Raw genomic sequence first — 19,821 nt, 5'->3', positions numbered from 1 at the left:
GGGCTGTCAATATACATCCTATAGTGCAACAGCTTGTTGACTTCAATGGTCCTGGTTAGAATAAGGAAATCTTGGTGACCCACTGCAGCTTCTTAACACCTTGAGTGGGTACAAATGTAGCAGCTGGCAAAAGAGAGGAGCCCAGGAGAGAAGCATCAAATGAGTGACCTCGACAGGCTGGAGAAATGGGCTGCCAGGAATGTCATGAAGTTCAACAAGGAAAATTGTGAAGTCCTGCCCCTGGGAAGGAACAGTCCCAGGCACCAGTATGTGCAGGGGGCCGGCCGACTGGGAAGCAGCTCTGCAGAGAAGGCTGCTGAAGACCCTGGTGGACACCAAGTTGAACCTGAGCTAGCAGCATACCCTTGCAGCAAGAAAGGCTACCACTGTCCTGTGCTGCATGAGGAGTGTTGCCAGCAGGTTGAGGGACGTGATCCTTCCCCTCTACTCAGTACTGGTGAGGTCGCACCTGGAGCACTATGTCTAGTCCTGGGCTCCCCAGTATGACAGACGTGGAGAGAGTACAACAGAGGACCCGGAAGGTGATTAAGGGACTGCAGCATCTGTCCTGTGAGGAAAGGCTGAGAGAACTGGGACTGCTCAGCCTGGAGAAGGCTCAAGGGGGATCTCATCAATGTGTATCAATATCCAAAGGGAAGGTGCCAAGAGGATGGAGCCAGGCTCTTTCCAGTGGTCCCCAGTGACAGGACCAAAGGCAATAGGCACAATCTGAAACACAAGAGGCTCCCTCTGAGCATTAGGAAGCAGTTTTTTACTGTGAGGGTGACCGAGCACTGGCACAGGTTGCCCCAGGAGGTTGTGGAGTCTCCATCCATGATATCCAAAAGCCACCTGGCCGTGATCCTGGGCAGCCTAGGTGTCCCTGCTTGAGCAGGGGGTTGGATGAGGTGACCTCCAGAGGTCCCTTCCCACCTCAAACATTCTGTCAACCTGCACTGTTTCCCTCTCCAGGAAGCACATTCCTGCTGCCCCTCATGCCAGCACGAGCACTTGGGCAGCTGCGTGACAAGGTGGAGCTTACCTAAAGACTAATTTGCCAACACAACACACAAATACCCCCAAGCTCCCAGCTGTTGCACACTCAAGCCTGCTCATGAGAGGTTTGGGACTGCACTGCTGGGGGCAGAACTGCCTCCATGGGCAGAAACCTGCATCTAAGATGATTCGCGTGACCACAAACCCACACAGCCCCATTCCCAGCAGAAGTGAAGGCAGCCACCACCACTCCCAAAAGCAAGATGTGGCTCTGTTTTTTTGGATGAGAAAAGAGACAATTTGGCTGAAAAATACACAAAATCTCCCCAACACTGAAAAAAGCAGGGGTTTGACCATTTGCACCAGTATCAGCAGGGATGTAAACAAGGATGGCCCCTGCTGCATTTCCAGCCAGTGGTTCCACCCCAGTAATGCTGAAACAACTCAGAATATGGAATCAGCTTAAAAAGCAGAGGAATTGAAAGTACAAGTCTCCAAACTGTTCTATGATTTATCCAAGTAGTTCGTAATTGTTGACTTCCTTCTGCAATTGCCATTTTCAGCAATTTTTTCTCTCCAGGTGGCAATGTCCTTCAATTAAAATCAGTTTTATGACATCCTACAAGCCTACACATGACTAAACATATATATAAAAATGCATAATTTATTTTTTTTCATAGACTACAGAAAGGGCATCAAAAAATCTCAAGGATGCCCTGTAATATCACTGAACAAAAAACAATTGCAGCATTCTAGTGTCCCTAGTACTATGTAAGAGTAAACTGTAGGCTAAAGACTTGTCTCTTAAGAACATCTTTTCCTCATGATACAGCAAACAGGGTTTGGTGCTGGCTCTGGATGCCACGCAGAGCAAAAGACAGAGATATCTCCTCTCCTGCAGGGACAGGGTGGACGCCAAACACAATCCTCCTTTCTAGTCCTGAGAAGCATTGGATGCTGTCAAGAACAATGATGTTTTTCTAAAAAAATTCCCTGCTGACCCCAAGACCAACCTCACCCTGCAATTCCTTACTTGCCTTTTTAGCTCAGGTTCCAATACGTGGCTGAGCACCTGGGCTGCATGCTGTGTGCTGCACAGAGCTGCAGTATCTGACAGAATAGCCTTGCTGGGTGGAGGTGCTGCACTGCCTGGTCACAGACTCTGCTATTTCAAATGTGTGTGTGTGTGTCATTATTTTTTTTTATTATTATGCAGTCACCTAACAACGAATGGACACATCCAGCCTGTTTGAACAACTTTTCCAGCACCTCGTAGGGCATACCTGTGTTATATTCTCATAGGATTTCCTCCATTAGATTAAACATGACGTTGTATATTTGCTTGGCATTATGGATCACTTTGGTCAACCATTCCTGAGAATATAGTTCTGAAAACTTAAGACCACAACCATATGTGTGAGTGAACTGTACAAAATCCAGGAAGACCCAGAAAATGCCACTTTTTTTCTTGACTAGCTCCCAGGCACATTGGTGCCAGTTTCCTTCAGACTGAAAATTCTGAGCTTCATCAACCACAATGTGTTTCACTTTTGGGAAGATCCTACTTAAGAAGACAACATGTGTCACAGACCGGAAGATCTCATTTCTAAAAAAAAACCAAACTGAAACTTGAAAAAACTTTATGGTAAATCAAAAGAAGATGTGACCAGACAAGTCTGTATTGACTGCTTCCATCTCACAGTGGGTTCCTGCTTGGATGGCTGTTGCTGCTTACTGTCTAAAACCACAAAACTTCCTACCTCAGCTGCAGCATGCTCTATCTTCCTGGCAGAAACATTTATTCCAGCGGATTGGCCGTGCGCAGGCATCGCTGCACAGCCTGCCTGGTCCCTGCCAGCTGGCTTTGGATCTACCCTAGCAAGGAGACATGAGCCCACCCTTCCTACATGGGGACCCCACGGCAAGGCTCCCTGGGGTGTCCCTCTGCCCTGCTCTCCCCTGCCCAGGGAAAGCAGGCAGTGCCTGAGCTCCTGTGCGAAGGACAGGTTCCCTTTTCTCCCCAAAGTGAGCAGGGACTGGCAGCGCTTCTGCCAGTCCATCTGCCTGCTGGGGCCAGTACCTGCTGCTGGGCACTGCCATGCCTGAGCTCGGCTGTGACTCCCTGATGCAAAGTGCCTTGGTCCACCGTGGTGCCTGCTGCTGACGCCAGTGGAAACACAGTGAGAACAGGACTGGGGAACTGCGCTGCCCGGAATCCTCAACCAAAAGGGCATTAGTTTCTGTTCTCCTTGTCTAGATGGCCCAGGTCCAAGGCTCAGTTCCTAGCACAGCTGCACAGGAGCTTGCATCAGGTCCAGCGCAGGCAGTGTTGAGGCAGCAACAGAGAAAGGCAGGTGGGTAGTTTTGGTGTCAGCACCAGCCATAATAGACTGTTAAACCTAAGGCCGTTATCTGTCCAAGGTCTAACACAGCCAGCGATCACTGAACATGCAGTCAGCAAATGCTCAATCTGGGCCAGGGCTCAGCTCACTAATACTGTCAACATTAACACCTTTCTTGAGGTGATTATTGTGTGCTTGTGTCAGCTGAAGTTATGCATTTGGCAAACAGATGTAAAATCAGCAGGGCTTGTGCTGCATGTACAGAGGGTAGAATGAAAAAAAAAAAAAAGAGGAAATACACATTATTGCTTACCCCACAATCTTCTTCAAGGGTTAATTTTCACAAATTTAGAGTATCTCTTTCACAGAATGGTGAAAAATGTTTCTTGTTCTCTCAATGATCTTCAAAGCCATGATAGTTTTCCCTGTTCCAGGAAGACCAAGGACAAACTGCTCCTTGGCTTTGTGTGGGTTCTTGGAGAGCAGCTCATGCTGTTTGAGAGTGAGAAAGTTGAAAATCTCACAGCCAAGACGGTCACTTAAGTAGGAGTTCAGGGACAGCACAATAATCACAAGCGCAGGCAAGAACGCTGGGATGCCCCTGGAGGTGAGTGTCATTCTCTGGGTACAAGCTGGTGTAATGGCACAGGTTTTCTTGGTTTTCTTGCTGGGGAGCATCATCTCTGCAACTTCCATTTAGCTCTTTGTACCATTCAGGTGCAGTATTTGGGGAATCATATACACTGTTGAAGCATAACCCCCATCATTGACTAGTTTCTGCTTTAATGCATAAGCAGTTTCCCTCGAGTTTTTGAACTCAGCAGAAGAGGCATCCTTGCCTACAGCACACAACTCTGGATGCGCATTTTCAGCTACTAAGAGAACAACACACACAAAATCCTGGGTTTTCCACAATCCAATGTCAACAGCCCAACTCCTTGACAATATCAGTACCCCCTTGTTAAATGGATGGATTTTTTTTTTTTTATTAAATCCTCTAATCCAAGATACTCTAAGAACAGGTTGGTGCAGATGGTTTCTGGCTTCTGTTTGATTTCATTAGAACCCACTAGAAAAAAAAATTAGAAAAACAAAACGCAGCAAATATTTTACTCAACACACCAATTACCGGAGTAATATATTATACAATGGTGTCATCAAAATAAATTATTTAGTACGAGTAAAAAATCCGACCTTCCCATGATAAATCTGTAAGGACTTTTTATATGAATAAAAGTGAGATAAACTCCATAATCCAGGCTTGCCTGACTTCTAAACGGAATAAGAAAAAGTCTCTTTGGAGGGATCTGCCTCCTTTCTATCTGCTTTCTCATTATTTCTGTATTCCTTTGACAGATATGTTGCTGCCACAGTGAGAGACCAGGGGCTGAACCAGATGGAGCAGCCCACTTGCAGCATCTCCTACACTCCTGACTGGTAAAGCACAATGCATGTAGCAAGGGAAAAGGCACTTAGGAGCATCATGAGTCTCTTGATGTATAGATACACATTCCTATTAAATACAGGGGAATACATAAAGATACCTGCCATCCCAGTACTAAACTTGGTCCTCCTCCAAAATAACAAGTAACAGTAATGTAAAAATAATATTAACACAAATTGTCTATCTTAAATTTAGAGGTTAAAAGTACAGGTATGCGTATACGTAACACAGAAAAATCTCAATGCAAGCGTACGTTTACGCTGACTGTCTCACAGCTTTCCATTTAAAAACCACATTCTTCTCATCAAGAAACAGCAATTACATATCCTGTACCAAAACAGTTAACTGATCAGTAAATCGGTCAGCTGACAGTGCTCCTGAAAAGAGATGTGAAAGGACAGCAAAATTACAAAACTAATAGCAACTAATAGGTCAGAATTCAGAAAAAATAATCCACGGACTATGTTTAATGAGGCTGTATCCATCTGCTGCTGATTGGAGTGGCTCTGATACTGCACTAGCATCTGGAATGTGTCTCTCCCGTGTGTCTCAGAGCTTGACCTAAAATCCACAGCCCTGCTCTGCAGGAGCACGACAGGATTGACATTGCCCTTGGCTACTTCTATTCCCTTGTCTTTGGGGGCTTGGTATGGGGGAGTATCTGTTGCTCAGCAACCATCGGTGCTTTTATGGCTGAAGTGTTTCTGAAATAACGGAAGTCTTCACCTAGAAAATAAAACCAAGGCAAGGTTTTCTAGCCCTGCATGGTAAGGGCTGAGCTTTACCTTCCCTTGTGCGTCCCAGCCTGCAGTTCCCCTGTAGCAGTGAGCCAGGCAGCAGAACTAACTTACCGGGTGAGATAAACACCTACGCTGGCCAGGCATCCCTCACCCAAACCCTTGGCACTTGGCCCTGCAGGTCAGCGACACAGCAGTGCCAGTACCCAGCTGTGGGGAGTGCGCTGAGTTTGTGAGGCCTCAGCCCAGAGCCTTGGTTAGCTGCTTTGTTTGAATTTTTGTTGACCTGTTTGGAGCTTTGTTTTCACTTGGTTTGCCTGTAACAGCATTTTTTGCTAATAACCAGGTGGCTGTGGATAACAACCATCCATTTATACAGACAGTAGGAACAAGCAGGTCTTCTGCACAGGATAAGACCTTCCTGCCTGTAATGTGGTGATGCAGAGTGCAGAAATACAGGTGTGGTAGGACAGCAGGGGTCTCCAGATATGGGATACAGGGTGCATGGCTGAATTCGGGTGTGGGGTGGTGAGAGACAGAGCACAAGCAACCCCAAGGCCAGGAACAGCTGTCAGATGGTCAGATAAAGAAATGCAGCCCCAGAGCTGAGCAAAACTGGGTTTAAGGGTACTGAGATACTTGTTCTCAGTTTAGTGAACATGCTGTGTTCACTCAACCCCAATGGAGCAGTGAACTTGCAGACCAGTGAAGAAAAAACAAGGTGTAAAAGTGTGTTAGTGTTAGCAAACCTACAGGACGTGACCCCATAGGAAAAAGAAACCATCAGCATCAACTGTGTACTCCTGGCAGAACTGGGGATGCTGACAACCTGCCCCAACAACCCCCAGCAGACTGGAGCCGTCACAGCAGGAACCTGAGTGGCAGTGGAAGGCTGAGCCTAATGCCACAAACTGGGGTGGATGCTGTGCAGGTTGTTTATTATTATTATTATTATTATTATTATTATTATTATTATTATTATTATTATTATTATTTATTACCACTACTACTTTTTTCACAGTGGTGTTCATTTATTGTCTTTTTCTTTCATTATCTGTAATACCTAGATCTTGACTAATAATAATTCTTCTATTAGACTACTTAGATTTCAATTGCAGTAGAAATAAAATTCTCTTTTTTGTTCATAAGAAGGCTTTTGAGCATAACAGGGCAGACAGTACTCAAACCTCTGGGACACTGGGTATATTCCCAGCAATTATGTGCGTTAGGGATTATATTCAGTGGCAAAAACGGCAGAAGAGATAGAAACACCTGAAAAATCAGGGAAATCAACATTTTTGGAGCAGTTGCATCTTTTAAATACCCTAACAGTTGTTTGCCTAAAATCTTATCTCATGCTATCTTCCTAGAAGTTTTGTCAAATACAATGTTAAATTAAAAAAAAATATCCAGAATAAATGTCTTACCTGAGTAGAGGCATTTTCAGAATTCAGACATACACTGGAGACCAGCTTTTGAGTAAACTGGGTTGATAAGAGGAGGGCCATTTGCCAAGTTGAGGCTCATTCTCAAATTTATCAGCCAGATTTGAAAGATCTTGGGGGAAGAAAAAAGTATGTTATGTGCATTAGAATCATTCCATATGAACTTTTAAAGCCCAGCACTAAAGAGTGGCTAAAATGATTCATTTAAAGCCTCCCTTCGCGATTCCACCCAAGGAAGTGCTGCCTCCATAGTTAAGATGACAGTATCCAACAAACAACAGGATCTTGATTTGCTGCAGAAGAGCGAGGGCTCACAGAACAGGCGGCTTTGCAGTTCAGCAGCAGGACCTAGACCCTACATGGGATGAGTTTGTTGAGATCCCAGGGCACAGGTAAGAGACACCTGGCCTGACAGTTCAGCACACCAGCACCCTGTGGGAACCACCTGCGTGCCGCAGGTCTCTTCAGCAGGTGCACATCTCCAGAAGACCTTCCCCTCCTATCAACATCATCCTTTCTGTCTTTTCTGTGACTGTGTCCTTTGAAGAGACGAGCTGTCCCAGCTCTGAGCACAGACCAGAGCCACAGGGGAGGTTTCACAGCAGGCTGGAGCTGCCTGGTGTGCTGGGTGCTGCTGGGACGGGGGGGTCCCCTCCAGCTGGCATGTTCCTTGCTCATGCAGTCACTGCAATGGGCACCCATTTGAGGGAAAATTGTGTTACAGGGAGCCTGCAGGAAAGGAGGGTAGGTTTCATCTTACAACTGAAAAACTTACTCAAATCAGTGGTCAGAAAAGCTCTCTGGGACCTGCCGTACAGGTCTTGGGGTGGGGTGGTGGAACCAAATGCGGGACACAGCTTTTGAACAGGAAGGATTTCACAATGAAGTGGGACAGCATGCCTTAAACCAAGGAAAGCCTTGCACTCCTGCTCCTTTAAAACAGCCTTTACACCCACGGAGCCACACTGGGTGTGCAAAGTGATGTTTTGGTAGGCATAAGAAATACGCGTGAGCCTCAGGAAGGGGAGCGGTGTGCAGCCTGCTGCGTGGTGAGCATCGCTCGCAGAGCCACCACTTGGAAGGGCCTTTCTCAGCTTCAAGCTCTGATGAGATGACTGGCCAGGTTTTAATAGCTACCCTAGTGTTCCTGACTTCATCACAGATGTAATTAGTACTTGATAAGGGGAATGAGAAGAAAAGTTGCAGGTCAGTTTGACGCCGCCATTACAGCTAAAAAGATTATTTTACTTTAGTGCTGGCACACAACTTGTGCCACGATGCTCAATCTACATGGATCAAACCAGGGCATGGAGATTAATCCTTGCTAGTGCATCAGGCACTGGGGATTTCACTCCACGGGGATCAGCACCAGTAAGGACTTTTTTGTTTTCCAAAATAAACCCCTCTTAGGAACCTAAAGGGTCCAGATTTCCACCAAGACTTGACTCCCTCCTAAGCATCTTAACGGGCAAAGCCAGCTTCAAAAGTTTTCTGCAATTGTCATTAAGAGCACTGGAAGCTCCTGGGTGATTTTGAGTCTTACCGTTTCATTTAGGGGCATATGAAAACCCTAGGAAGGCTTATTCCAGCTGGAAGTGCTTCAAAAAGTCCTGCTGAAGCAGTTCAGAGGGTAATGCTTCACAGGAGGGTTTTTGCCACTGAAGGCCAGTTACCACACGGTCACCCCCAGTGCCCGTGGTCGTGCCATGCCCAAAGGCCCTTTTCTAGGGCTGGTGAGAACACAGAACAGGAGGAGGTGGTCTTTCCTCCTGAAAGTTTACAAACCAAGGCAGAAATGGAGTTAGCACTAATGTAAATGCAGATTTTACCTGGGTCTACAGCTGTCATGAGCTCCGTCTGTTTCCTGATGCTCAGGCTTTTGTCTGTGTCACCTGTCACCACCCAGGATTCAGCGTTATCTTGGAAAACTGCAACAAGGCTGTTCAACTCGCACAGCGTGTGCATAGCCCTGCCAGTGGTATGCCATTCTGCTTTGGCATAAATGCTCAGGGTGTCAGCCTCAAACTGCACGCTGGCCTGAGAGCTGAGGAAGCGATGAGTGGGCATCGAGCCCATGGGGTCAGCTACTCTTATGTCTAAAGCTTCTTTCTCCACCGAACTATGGCTTCCAATGACTTTTCTGCTGTCATCCACTCTAAAAAAGAAATACCCTGAGTATTTGCAAAGGGAGAGACATACTTTGGGATGGTTTTTCTAATGTATTCCAAGATAACTCTCTGTAGAGAAGTTCTTAAATTCAGTATGTGTTGTCTCTGCGAAATCCAGGACCTCCTCAACCACCAGTTTGTTACAAGCCAGGCTGCGGCACCTTGGATGCTGTGGCTCTGTGTTCAGAGGAGTGTCCTTTGCACCCCCATCAAATTTCAGCAGAGCTCTCCTAGCGCTTGGCTCACTCTCAGCACGGTGCCTGGCACATCGGCACAGCTTTCCTTCCCCCTCCGAACAAACCAGCGCTCAAGCTATAGAGGCTGGACCTCCACAGTTCCACGTTTTAACAAAAAGCAGCAAGTGACTCCACTGCTGCATCCATGAGGTATTCGCTGGCCGGTGCAGTCAATGCACCCCGAGGGTCTGCTCTATGTCCAGGCCAAAGCCGAGCTCCTGAGACCTGGAATTCTGATCTCCATCATCACTCCTCCTCCTGAATTCAGCAATGCACACGCTACTGCAGAAAGCTCTTCATTGCCCTTTCTGATTGCAAGATCTCCTTGCTGGAGCTCTCTCCTACAGCTATTTTCCTCAATATCTACTACTGCATCGGGATAGTTTCTTTCTAAATTCATCAGCAGCTGCCCTTGTCTGGCCATTTTGCTCTCAAAATGAGATATTAAAACCACAATTATACACAGCAGTACAACAGAAAACTGTGTGCCTTCAGCTTCAGTTTATACACTGGATTTAATAAACTGGAAAATAAAAATAATTATTTGCAACAAACCACAGGCAGACTATTGCTGGCGTACCTGCAGGCCTCGTACTAACAAAGCTGCTTATTTGGGCTCTTTTGCATATTGAGGTCTTGCAGTTAACTTGACACTGCGCACCAAGACATCCCCCCCTGCCCCCGCCAGGGACCACAGCCCTCGGTCCCCCTGGGCCCTGGGGATGCTCGCTGGGTACTCGCTGCTGCAGATGGCTGGGGGCTGCCCCGGGCTTCCCCCCCCCCACTGCGGGCCCTGGCCTCCCACCCCACCACAACCCCCCCTCCCCCTGCAGACACCGGGCACTGTATTTCAAATAGTTTAATTTTAAAAATATTCTATTCAGTGCTAAAATAACTTTCCACTTCCACGCGCGGCCGCGCCTTCGGCTTCGCCAGGCTCGATCACAGACTCGGCAGGACATGCAGTGGCGGCGGGGGAGGCTGGGGGCTGGCGGCAGGAGCTGGGGGCCAGGGGTGGGGGGGCTTCCTGCGGGGAGGGGGGGGGGGGGGGGGAGGGCACCCTGCCGCATCCTCCCTCGTACCGGGATGGTACCTAGGCCGGTGCAGGGCTCTGCTGGGCACGGGGGAGCAACTCCCCCTGCTCTCGGCCGGGGGGGCCCAATGCAGCCGGCCCTGACAGGGTGGGGGTCCTTATGCTGGCGCCCGCGGCAGAGCAGAGGCGACCCCCCTGAGGGTGGGAGCGCTCCCCTCTCTCCCAACACTAATGGCTTAAACTAGCAGCTTATTGCACAGCGTCCCAGCGGGGTCCTGCCGTGGCAGGGCAGGGGGCTCAGCCTCACCCGCAGCCACCCCCACACGTCTCACCACCCGCAGAGGGGCAGACAGACCCTTCACGTGGGGGGAGGGCAGCCCTCTGGCTCGCAGCACCCAGGGGAGGGCGGGCAGGGGAGCCAGCAGCAGGCAAACAGCACCCACCACAGTGCCCTGGGGGCCACCGAGAGCCCCGTGGACAACTGCCCACCCCGTGCATGCAGACCACCCACCGGAGACCCCCACGCTACAGGACAGGTCAGCAGGGAGAGAGGGAGCCAATAAATAGAGGCAAGTTTGCAGGTACTGGTGGCAGCCCCATCAGCCCCGGGGAGCGCAGGCTGCCTCCGGGGGGCTGGCAGGAGGCCCCTGGGCAGGGAAGGGCAGGCTGGATGGCGAGTGGCAGGAGCGCCTGTCCCTGGGGAAGGGGCAGACTGAAAGGAAGCACCCCGTCCCCCCAGGGGAGGGCGGGCAGCTCTGCGAGGGGCTGGCGAAGGCGCTCTCCCTGGGGACAGGCAAGCTAGCTCTCCGAGGCCGTGTGGCACACAGAGTTCTGATCGGCACAAAATCTCTTCAGAGGCGGTGCACCGGAGTCGTCCTCCTCTTCAGTAACCTGCAAGAGCCAGAAGCAGTGGTCACGAGCAGCAACAGGAGCTCAGTGTGTCCACCAAGCCATGTGGGCCTAGACATAGCTGTGCCATGCTGTGGGGACACCCCAGACTCATCTCTGAGGAAGCCTCAGGACACCAGGAATGGGAACCCACTTCAGCCCCCGAGTTGGCTAGAGTCATCGTTGTACTCCACCGCCACTTCCTTTCTTCACACTTTTAAAATCTGAACCAAACCAGGGGACAGGTCAGGAAGCTGGGAGGCTTAGGGAGCTCCTGGAGGGCACTTTGGGACTGCAGAGCAAGTCCATCCATCCAGATGCTTCTGCTACAAGGGTCAGCAACAGGGTGAAAGGGCAAAGCTGGGTCTGTGTGCATTCAGACATGGTTTCAATCCCCCTTCCCTTACCTGAGTCTCAAGGGGGACTGGCTCTTCCTTTGTTAGAGTGGGAGGCTCATCTGCAACTTCCGAGGAAGGCAGGGAAGGCTCTGGGGAGAACAGAAGCATTAACGGAACTGCTGACCCCGGAGCATGGCAGCACCCAGCTCAGCCCTGAGCCAGGGGAGGAGACCTCCAGCAGAAGGCACGAGTCCCCGCTACCCTGTCTGCTTCCAGCAGTGCCTGACAGTCACCTACCAGACAAGCAACAGCTCCAGCAGGGCCTTTCCCAGGCCCAGCCACCCACCTCCTCCCTTCCCAGCCCAGCACTCACCTTCCAGTGTCTCCTGCCCCAGTGTGGGTGGCTGCGAGTCATCCGTGCGGAAGTCGGACGTGTGGGCAGGACTCATAGACTCGCTCTGCTGCGGACTGGGGCTGGAGTTGGGGCTGCTGTCCACCTTGAGCTGGTAGACGTCTGACAGGGAGCTCTGGTTGCTGTTCTCATCTGCAGAGACAGCACCTAGTGAAGAAGAGCACCTTGACCCAGGGGCACAGGCAGCCAAGGGCAGCACTGGCAACTGGGCTCTTAGGGAGAACGAAGAGCACAGTCAGATGCAGTTAGAGTACAGGGGGATTCACCGTCACCCATCACCACAAGGGCTGCCAGGCAAAGGAAAGGACTCCCTGCTAGGACACAGCTGGCGTCAGGTACACAACTGGCCCATGGGAGACGGGGTGCTTCTGTTTGGGGAATGAGTCTGAGCAGACAGGGAGCGACCCCCGGCTATTCAGAAAGAACAAGCAGAAAGCATGGGGTTGATACAAAGCACTGCACTGCCAAATCTCACGTCTGTGGCTTGCAAGGGCTCAAGGCATTCAAGGGCAGGAGACCTCTTGCCTGTGTACCAGGGTTTTGTAACTCTTCTTGCAAGGCAGCAAGCTAACACTAAGAGCAATACTCAGCATCTGCTTCTGGATGGGGAGGCAATCCTGGTGCACATCTTTTCCAAGTCCTAAACTGCAGACCAGCAATGCTAACAATCTCAGTGCACCTACTAGAAGTCCCAATACATCCCCCGATTTTCCTTGGCCACACAGAGCCAAGTGGAGAGGCTGGGGACAGGCATACACTCTGCTCCAGCAGCAAGCCCATGCACTGCCTAAGCCTCGCTCAGCTCAATCATAGAGCCCAGCCTGCCTGTAGCCGGCCACAGCGCTCCAAGACCAAGAGCAAGGTCAAGGAGATCCTCTGCCCTTTCATCTTAAGGTCCATGCAAGTCACTGCTGGAAGCAGCGGGCTCAGCTGCAGAGAGCTGCCAGCCTCTCCCCAGCAGGGACTGCAAAAAGGGAACAAGAACGCCTACTCCTCCAGTTCCCCATGAAGCTTCCTACAGGAAGATCCCAGAAACAGACAGTTAAGGCTCTTTCTGACAGCAGAAATGAATAATTTCAGCAGGAATACTCCTGAAGTGGCTCTGCATAACTCCACGCTGAAGACATGCACTGCTCCTCCCAATACACGAGGGATACATAAACCAGCACCATTCCAGCTTCTATAAGGCCTTAAAAGTCTTCCTCCAGCTTGAAGGGGGCTCAGCCAGACTTACCTTGGAACTCCAGGAGGAGAGAGGAGTTGGCAGAGGTGTCAGCTGGGAAGCCATTGGGTTCTCGGGCAGTGCTGCTACTTGATTTGGATTTCTCTTTCTTGAGGAGAGAAAGAAAAGCAGAAACTCCAGGTGAGAGGAGCCTACCGCTGGCCGGAGAGCACAGAGCTGCCCAGCCTCCTCCAGAGGAATGACTCCCCTTTCTCCCTCCAGCAACCCAGGGGCTGTGCTCGGGCAGCCCTTCTCCCTCCCCTTTCTGGGTGCTTTTCTGACTGAGGCGACCCCCCCGCCGAGAGGGGCGAAAGGAAGAGCTAGCACCTATCTAGGAGCGCCCCCCGACGAAAACAAGATCTATGGGAATTCAGGCAAAAAGGGTCCCAGGCAGCGAGGGGCGGTCGCCCGGCGCAAGGCAGCGAAGCGGCCCAGGCCCCTCAGCGGCGGGCGACACGGCAGCGCGGCTCCACGGGCCAAGGACCGGCCCCGCGGGAGGGGCCTGAGGCGCGGCGAGGGCCGCCCCGGGGCGGGGGGGGGGGGGGGGGGGGGGGGAAGCGACTGCGGCGGCTCGGGCGGGGCCGGGGGTCGGCCCGCGCGGTACCCACCTCTTTGCTGTCCGCCACCGGCACCCACTTAAATATCCGCAGCGAGGTGTCGCCCACCGTCACCCACTTCTTCTCCCTGCGCGGACACGGACGCGGCCGTTAATGGCGCCGGGGGAGCCGGGCCCGCGGGTAACCTGGCAACAAGCTCCGCCCTCCCGCCGGGCTCCGATTGGCCCAGAGGAACGCCATTCCACTACGCCCCGCCCCCTCACCCCGAATGTCTCGTCGTGATTGGTCGTGCCACCCGCCGATTACCAGCGCTTCCGGCTCCCCCCACACTCCCGAGCAGACGGGGCGAGCTCATTGGCCGCTGTCTCGCTATCCCCGCCCGCTACCCCACGCCGAACGCTGATTGGATAGTCATTACCGGAGCCCCTCCACTGGCACCCGTGTGGTGCGGTGATTGGCTGCACGCCGGGAAGGCCCCACCCCACACGGCCCCGCCTCTCACCATCTGCGGACGCGCTCGATGGCCGCCATCACTTTTTTGATGTCATCCTTAGCGCGGCTGCGGGTCTCGGCGCGCACCGAGCGGCCCGACATGGCGCCCGCAGCCCCGGCAGCCCCGGCTCCGCAGCACCCGCCGCCTCGCTCCGCGCATGCGCGCGCCCCGCCCCGCTGCGTCACAGCGCTCGCCCCGCCCTGGGGAAGGCGTGCGCAGTGCGCCTGCGCAGATAGCCCCGCCCTCCTGCAGGCAGGCGTTACCAAGGCCGCTGCGGCGCCATCTTCCTTCCGGGCAAACCCCGCCCCGCCAGGGCGCCCCGCCCACCCGCACCGAACCGAAGGCCGAGCTCGGGCGGCCCCCGCGCAAGGGACCCGCCCCGAACCCCGTCCCCAAGGCCTAGCAACCCGCCCGCCCCGCCCCAGCGAGCGCTCCCACGGGGCACGGGACAGACGCAGGTGGGGGGCGAGCCCCCGGCAGGGCGGCGCAGCGTCAGCCCGGCACCCACCCTGGCCCCCACCTGCCCCTGGCACCCCGCCGCCCAGCGCCCCCCGGTACGGCCACCCAGCGCCCGAGCCAGGACCCGGGCACGCGGTCTGTGCACTCTTTTATTAAAAGTTGTTCAGTTATTAAAAAAAAAAAAAAAAAAAAAGTCCCCAAAGGCAGAACGCAACGGCTAAGCCGGGACATGCGGGGAGATTAGTGCTTCCTGCCATAGATCGCCGCCAGCGCTTTGCGGGCGCTGGAGATCTGCTGCTCCAGCCTCTCTTGGGTGGCTTTATTCCCAGTTTTTTTCAGCATGGTCTCCATCTCCTCCACCACTGCCCGGTGACCAGCGGTGTTGTGGAAGACACGGATGGCTCGGTCCCCACACGACACCAGGTAGCGGCTGTTGGTGTCAAAAGCCAAGTCTGTTATGCATTGTCCATGCACGCCAAGGAAGCGTTCCTCCTCCTCCCCTCTCCTCGTGTTGTACACGACAATGTCTGTGCCACTAGAGATAGCGACGACACGAGCATCGGGGGACAGGGCGATGCGACAAGGCTCCGTCACCTCACATTTCCCAGTCAGAAGCAGGTATGGGTCCTGTTGCTTCTTATATTCCACATCTGTGTCCCAGAACTTCCATGTCCCATCCTTCGAAACGGTCGCCATCCTGCAGCCAGGAAACAGCACAGGTGAGCACGAGGAAATGAGGCAGCACCGCTTCACCCACCAGACCTGCAAACCAGGAATGCTTTGGGGACAGCGAGCTCTTTTGGGAGGTGTGAGTCTGTACACACACACAGTCCTTGTTCTCTTTCCAGAGCATGGACAGCAGTCACCCCAAGGATGACATCCATGGGGAATATGCAGGCGGCATGAGCCAGTCAGGGGTTTGCTGCCCTGGGCTCCCAGGCGAGCGCTCAGGGCAGTGTTCCCCCCACCATGCAGGAGTGCAGCCCCCCCATACAGGCTGCTGGCATATACTGGAAGAGGCGAGCTCACATGTCCTGAGGGTGAGCCAGAGCATACAGTTTCAGGCAGTGGATAATACACACTCACCTCCTCGAGTCATTAGAGAAGGAGAAGGAATGTATGCCAGCAGTGTGGCCTTTCAGCTCGAAAGCCCTGGCCACCTCCTGGAAGTCTCCGTTCTTGTTGAAACACACCTCCCACACCTTCACATCGGGGGTGAAGCCACAGGATGCCACAAACCTGGGTGAATGAACAAGCAGAGACACAGGGTATCTGCTACTGAGCACCCACTTCTGCCGGGCTGTGGGGCCAGCCCTACAGAGCTCCCCTCTGGCTCCCCTCTGGTCCCCCTGGCACCGACGGGTGTGTAAGACAGGGCTCTGCGAAGGCGAACCTGTCCAGACTCCTATGTTCAAATCTTTGCTTTGGTCCACTGAAAAAGTTTTCACTGAAACCAAGCTGGTAAAGGGAACACTAAGGTAGGCAACCAGGGACCAGAACAACAGGAATGCAAAACTCTTAAACCAAAGTAAAAATGCTAAATGCTTTTTAATCCCCAAACTCACTGAGCTTTGAGCATGGCAAGTCTTCCTGCAGCAAGTTAAGAGAGCGGAAAACATGATTTTCTTGATAAACAAATCTCCCAGTAACAAATATTTTAATTTTATAATTAACCTTTAAAAGGTTACAAATAAGTTAGAATTTCTGTTTGCTTTACATACACCATTTGCGTTGTCCCACCTCTGCTATTTGAGGCCAGTGCTGTTCTCAGCTCTTCAGGAGACAGTTAACAGGAACAGCAATGCTGAGGCACAATGGCAACACACCAAGTGTCTTAAGACCATTGAGATGAGAGTCAGAGCTCCTGTAGGGGCTGCTCTCAGCTTGCAGGGGCCAGAATCCCTTTTTAAAATGTGGAACCCTCAGAAAATTGCATTAAAATAACTCCTATCTGCCAATGGTCTGAACTGATGACGTCCTCTGGCAAGGCAAGAGGATGTTCTGTCTCCTGCACCTCCTGCTCTGCAATGGCAGCAGCCTGGAATACCTCCTGCTCCTCACCTCCCACAGGGTGACACCATGGCGTAGGCATTGTTCATCTGGTTAGTGTTAATGCTGGCTAGGACTTCACCCTTCGGGCTCCATATCAGGATGGTAGTGTCACTGGAAGCTGTCATGATAAACTTCCCTGGGGGGAAAAAAAGGCAAAGATCAGGATAGCTCCCAGGCCTAACCCTGCCACAGGCCTATCAAAGGCCTAGGACAGTCCCTAAGCACAGTTAAAAACTCTCCCTGTGCCCAGACATCAAGAAAACCAAAAGCAGCACCAAAATTCAAGGACTGTCAACCCCCCAGGACAGAACAAAGATTCTTACCAGAAGACTCAATTCCTGGTTATGCCTTAGTGCACCCCGGCTTTGGCAGTCATCAGCTGGCAGTGGGCACTCAGAAACCACACATGCTTCCCGCCCCAGCACCACTCAGATCCCACTTGCAGAGCTCAGCACTAAGCCAGTACCACAGGAGTAACACAGCAGACAATCTCCCACAGATACCCGAGGCATCCGTAGCTTTCAAGTCATGGACTGTGAGTAGGTAGCTGACTACAAGTCACACTACTATTATCTGCGATTCCTGGCGGTATCAACATTCTGGACACTCCCTTTTTCCATCTCAGCCCGGACACGGAGCTGCCCATTTACCTTTCAGCTACTTGTTGCAGGTTTAAATTTTCACTTTCACAGCTGAACAAGGGTCTCTGTTACCATCTTCTCTGCTCTCCTATTACAGAGGTGAACTCACATACACCCACTTCCAACTGCCTGCTGTCATACAGCTGAAGCATTAATCCATTGAGCCCCAACCGCTAACTCATACCCAGAAGTCCAAGATAGACTGTACAAACTTGCTAGAGATACTTTTGACTGGTTAAAGAGAGACTGGTGGGCCAGAGAACAGCCATCCTCTCAATACTGTGACCAGACCTCTTTGCAACAGCATCCCTGAAAATGTAAATTAAGAGACTGTGCACACCACAGAGCTAGTTCTGTGCTTGCAGGAATATAAACTGTCTGAAAATGACATCTTTCAATTTACTACGTAGTAAACAAAGTCTTTAGAGTAACGCCTAAAAGACTACAGAGACTCAAGTGCTGGTGCAAAAACGGGCCTTGAAAATGCGAGAAACTCCAACACTTTCAACGCAGCTCTTGCTTTACAACCAAATCAAAGCTGATCTTGAGACTCACTAAGTCATTTCCATACCTGTCTCTGCAATTCCTATGTTAATGATGGGAGCCTTGTGCTTCTTTGGGAAGTCCCCAGAAGTTGCAGTGAAGGTGAAGCTGCCATCATCCTTCTTGGTCATTTTATAGACACGAATAGTCTCGCCGTTTGCCAGCCAAACAATGAATGCCCTGGGGAAAGATGAGCACTGAACCATTAAGAAACGGGCTACCTCAGCTCAGCCTAGCTACAACAGGTAAGCTAACAGGTTATTCAGTGGCACCTGGGAAAAGGGATGCACTGGCAGATAAAAAGCTGCAGGCTTCACCAGGGCACCAAGTTCTTTCCCTGTGTTAGCTCAAATGCAACACTGAATGGAAAAGAACAGAATTTATTACTTCACATCTGGAAACAAGACTCCTCCCTCTCTCTAAGAAGAGGCTGCTTCACAAAGTGCCAAGGCATGCTTTTCCACCAGCCTTCCCAGCCAGCAAGAGCTCTCTCCCCAGCCTCTCAGAGAGGCTCAGGCACTCAACCCAGCTGCAGGGCCTGCTGACAAAGACCTTAACAAGGATATTCCATGGGTGCAGCAAGGTGGGCACGGGGATATTTGTCCCAAGAGCCACACTGCGATGCCAGCTGCTTTCACGTGAGCCCATGAACCAGTGGTGCCGTTAAGGCCCGGTGAGGGATGTTGCTTCCACGCAGCCCAGAAGACACATCGCTGATCCTTGGGCTGTGCGACCAGCAGCTCTGTCTGCGGGACATCCCGGTGCTGATACGCCCAAGCGGTCCGTGGGTGGAGGCGGCGTGGGGAGGCCCGGCCCTACCGTGAGTCGGGGCTGAGGCGGACGAGCTCGGCGTGGTCCAGCCCCACGTTGGCACGCAGGCAGCGGTGCTCCCGCGCCGCGAAGTCCCGGGTGCTCCACAGACGGACCGTGCGGTCGTCGGAGCACGACGCCAGGTACTTGCCGTTGCTGCTGAAGTCCAGGCAGGAGACGGAGCCGCTGTGGCCCTGCGAAGAGAGCGCGGTCACAGCGGGGGCGGCCCGCGGGGAGGGCAGCGCCGGCCCGGCCTGTCCCGGCCACACACGGTACCTTGAGGGCGGCCACCAGCAGCCGGTGGGCGAAGCTGTGCTGCTGCTGCTGCGACTTGTCCCGCCGGGCCCTTGCCGCCGGCTTCGCCTTCCTGGGCTCCTCCGGCCTGGCGGCGCCGCTCGCCCCGGCGCCTGCGGGGAGCGGAGCGCGGCTCAGCCCGGCCCGGCCCGGCCCGGCCCCCCGGCCGTGCCCGCGGTACTCACCGTCCGGCGGCGCGGCGCGGCACAGCGCGGCCGCCAGCAGCAGCAGGACGAGGAGGAGGACGAGGCCGCCCGGCAGCACCGACCCGCCGAGCGCCGCCGCCTCCATCTTCCCGCCACCGCCACCTCAGCGGGCCGCGCCCCCCCGGCGGGACCCGGCGCGCGTGCGCCGAGTGGTGGCGGTGCCGGGGGTTGGGTGGGAAGGAGGGGGGGTGAATCTCCGCGTGCGCGTGCGCACCAAGGGGGCACGCGCACCTCCACGAAGGGCGACCCCTGGCGGCGGAGGGGTGGTACTGCCCCGCTCCGGGCCTGCCCGCCCCCACCGCCCCCTGCCGTCACTGCCCTGCCCACTCCTGCCCGCCTCCACCCTCTCCATGCCCTCCCCTGCCCGCCCCCGCCAGCCACCGCCCGCCCCACCCGCCCCCTGCACGCCCCCTGCCCGCCTCCTGCCCGCCCCAATGGCTGCCCTGCCCGCCCCCTGCCCGCTCCTGCCCACCTCTAGCCTCTCCATGCCCGCCCCCGCCCGCCC

At 53.2% G+C, this 19,821-nt stretch overlaps 2 protein-coding genes and 1 pseudogene across 7 annotated transcripts; all 3 read right to left on the bottom strand.

The window, feature by feature from the left end:
• Positions 1-3,647: 3,647 nt before the first annotated feature.
• Positions 3,648-10,106, bottom strand: LOC101916929 (schlafen family member 11-like; annotated as a pseudogene).
• A 106-nt stretch (positions 10,107-10,212) lies between these two features.
• On the bottom strand, positions 10,213-14,486 carry BCL7B (BAF chromatin remodeling complex subunit BCL7B). Of its 2 annotated transcripts, none has more exons than XM_055795557.1 (6): positions 14,321-14,486; positions 13,870-13,945; positions 13,274-13,370; positions 12,001-12,186; positions 11,697-11,776; positions 10,213-11,292 (listed from the first exon to the last, which is right to left on the bottom strand). In XM_055795557.1, the coding sequence occupies exons 1-6, from the start codon at positions 14,410-14,412 to the stop codon at positions 11,200-11,202; spliced, it is 624 nt and encodes a 207-aa protein (XP_055651532.1). In that variant the 5' UTR covers positions 14,413-14,486; the 3' UTR covers positions 10,213-11,199. The 2 variants fall into 2 exon arrangements, with proteins under 2 accessions (XP_055651532.1, XP_055651533.1); XM_055795558.1 differs by having other exon boundaries at positions 12,001-12,171.
• Positions 14,487-14,905: 419 nt separating this feature from the next.
• TBL2 (transducin beta like 2) lies at positions 14,906-19,611 on the bottom strand. 5 transcript variants are annotated; one of them, XM_055795555.1, is made up of 7 exons: positions 19,296-19,610; positions 19,093-19,223; positions 18,826-19,010; positions 18,035-18,186; positions 16,832-16,958; positions 15,857-16,009; positions 14,906-15,467 (listed from the first exon to the last, which is right to left on the bottom strand). In XM_055795555.1, the coding sequence occupies exons 1-7, from the start codon at positions 19,399-19,401 to the stop codon at positions 15,011-15,013; spliced, it is 1,311 nt and encodes a 436-aa protein (XP_055651530.1). In that variant the 5' UTR covers positions 19,402-19,610; the 3' UTR covers positions 14,906-15,010. The 5 variants fall into 5 exon arrangements, with proteins under 5 accessions (XP_055651530.1, XP_055651529.1, XP_027640531.1 ...); XM_055795554.1 differs by having other exon boundaries at positions 19,093-19,611; XM_027784730.2 differs by lacking the exons at positions 19,093-19,223; positions 19,296-19,610 and adding an exon at positions 18,279-18,365 and having other exon boundaries at positions 18,532-18,968.
• Positions 19,612-19,821: the final 210 nt, after the last annotated feature.

The sequence above is a fragment of the Falco peregrinus genome, chromosome 2, assembly GCF_023634155.1.
Source record: "Falco peregrinus isolate bFalPer1 chromosome 2, bFalPer1.pri, whole genome shotgun sequence".
Lineage (NCBI taxonomy): Eukaryota > Metazoa > Chordata > Aves > Falconiformes > Falconidae > Falco > Falco peregrinus.
The sequence above is the reverse complement of the archived record's forward strand: the minus strand, read 5'-3'. Positions and strand labels throughout refer to the sequence as shown.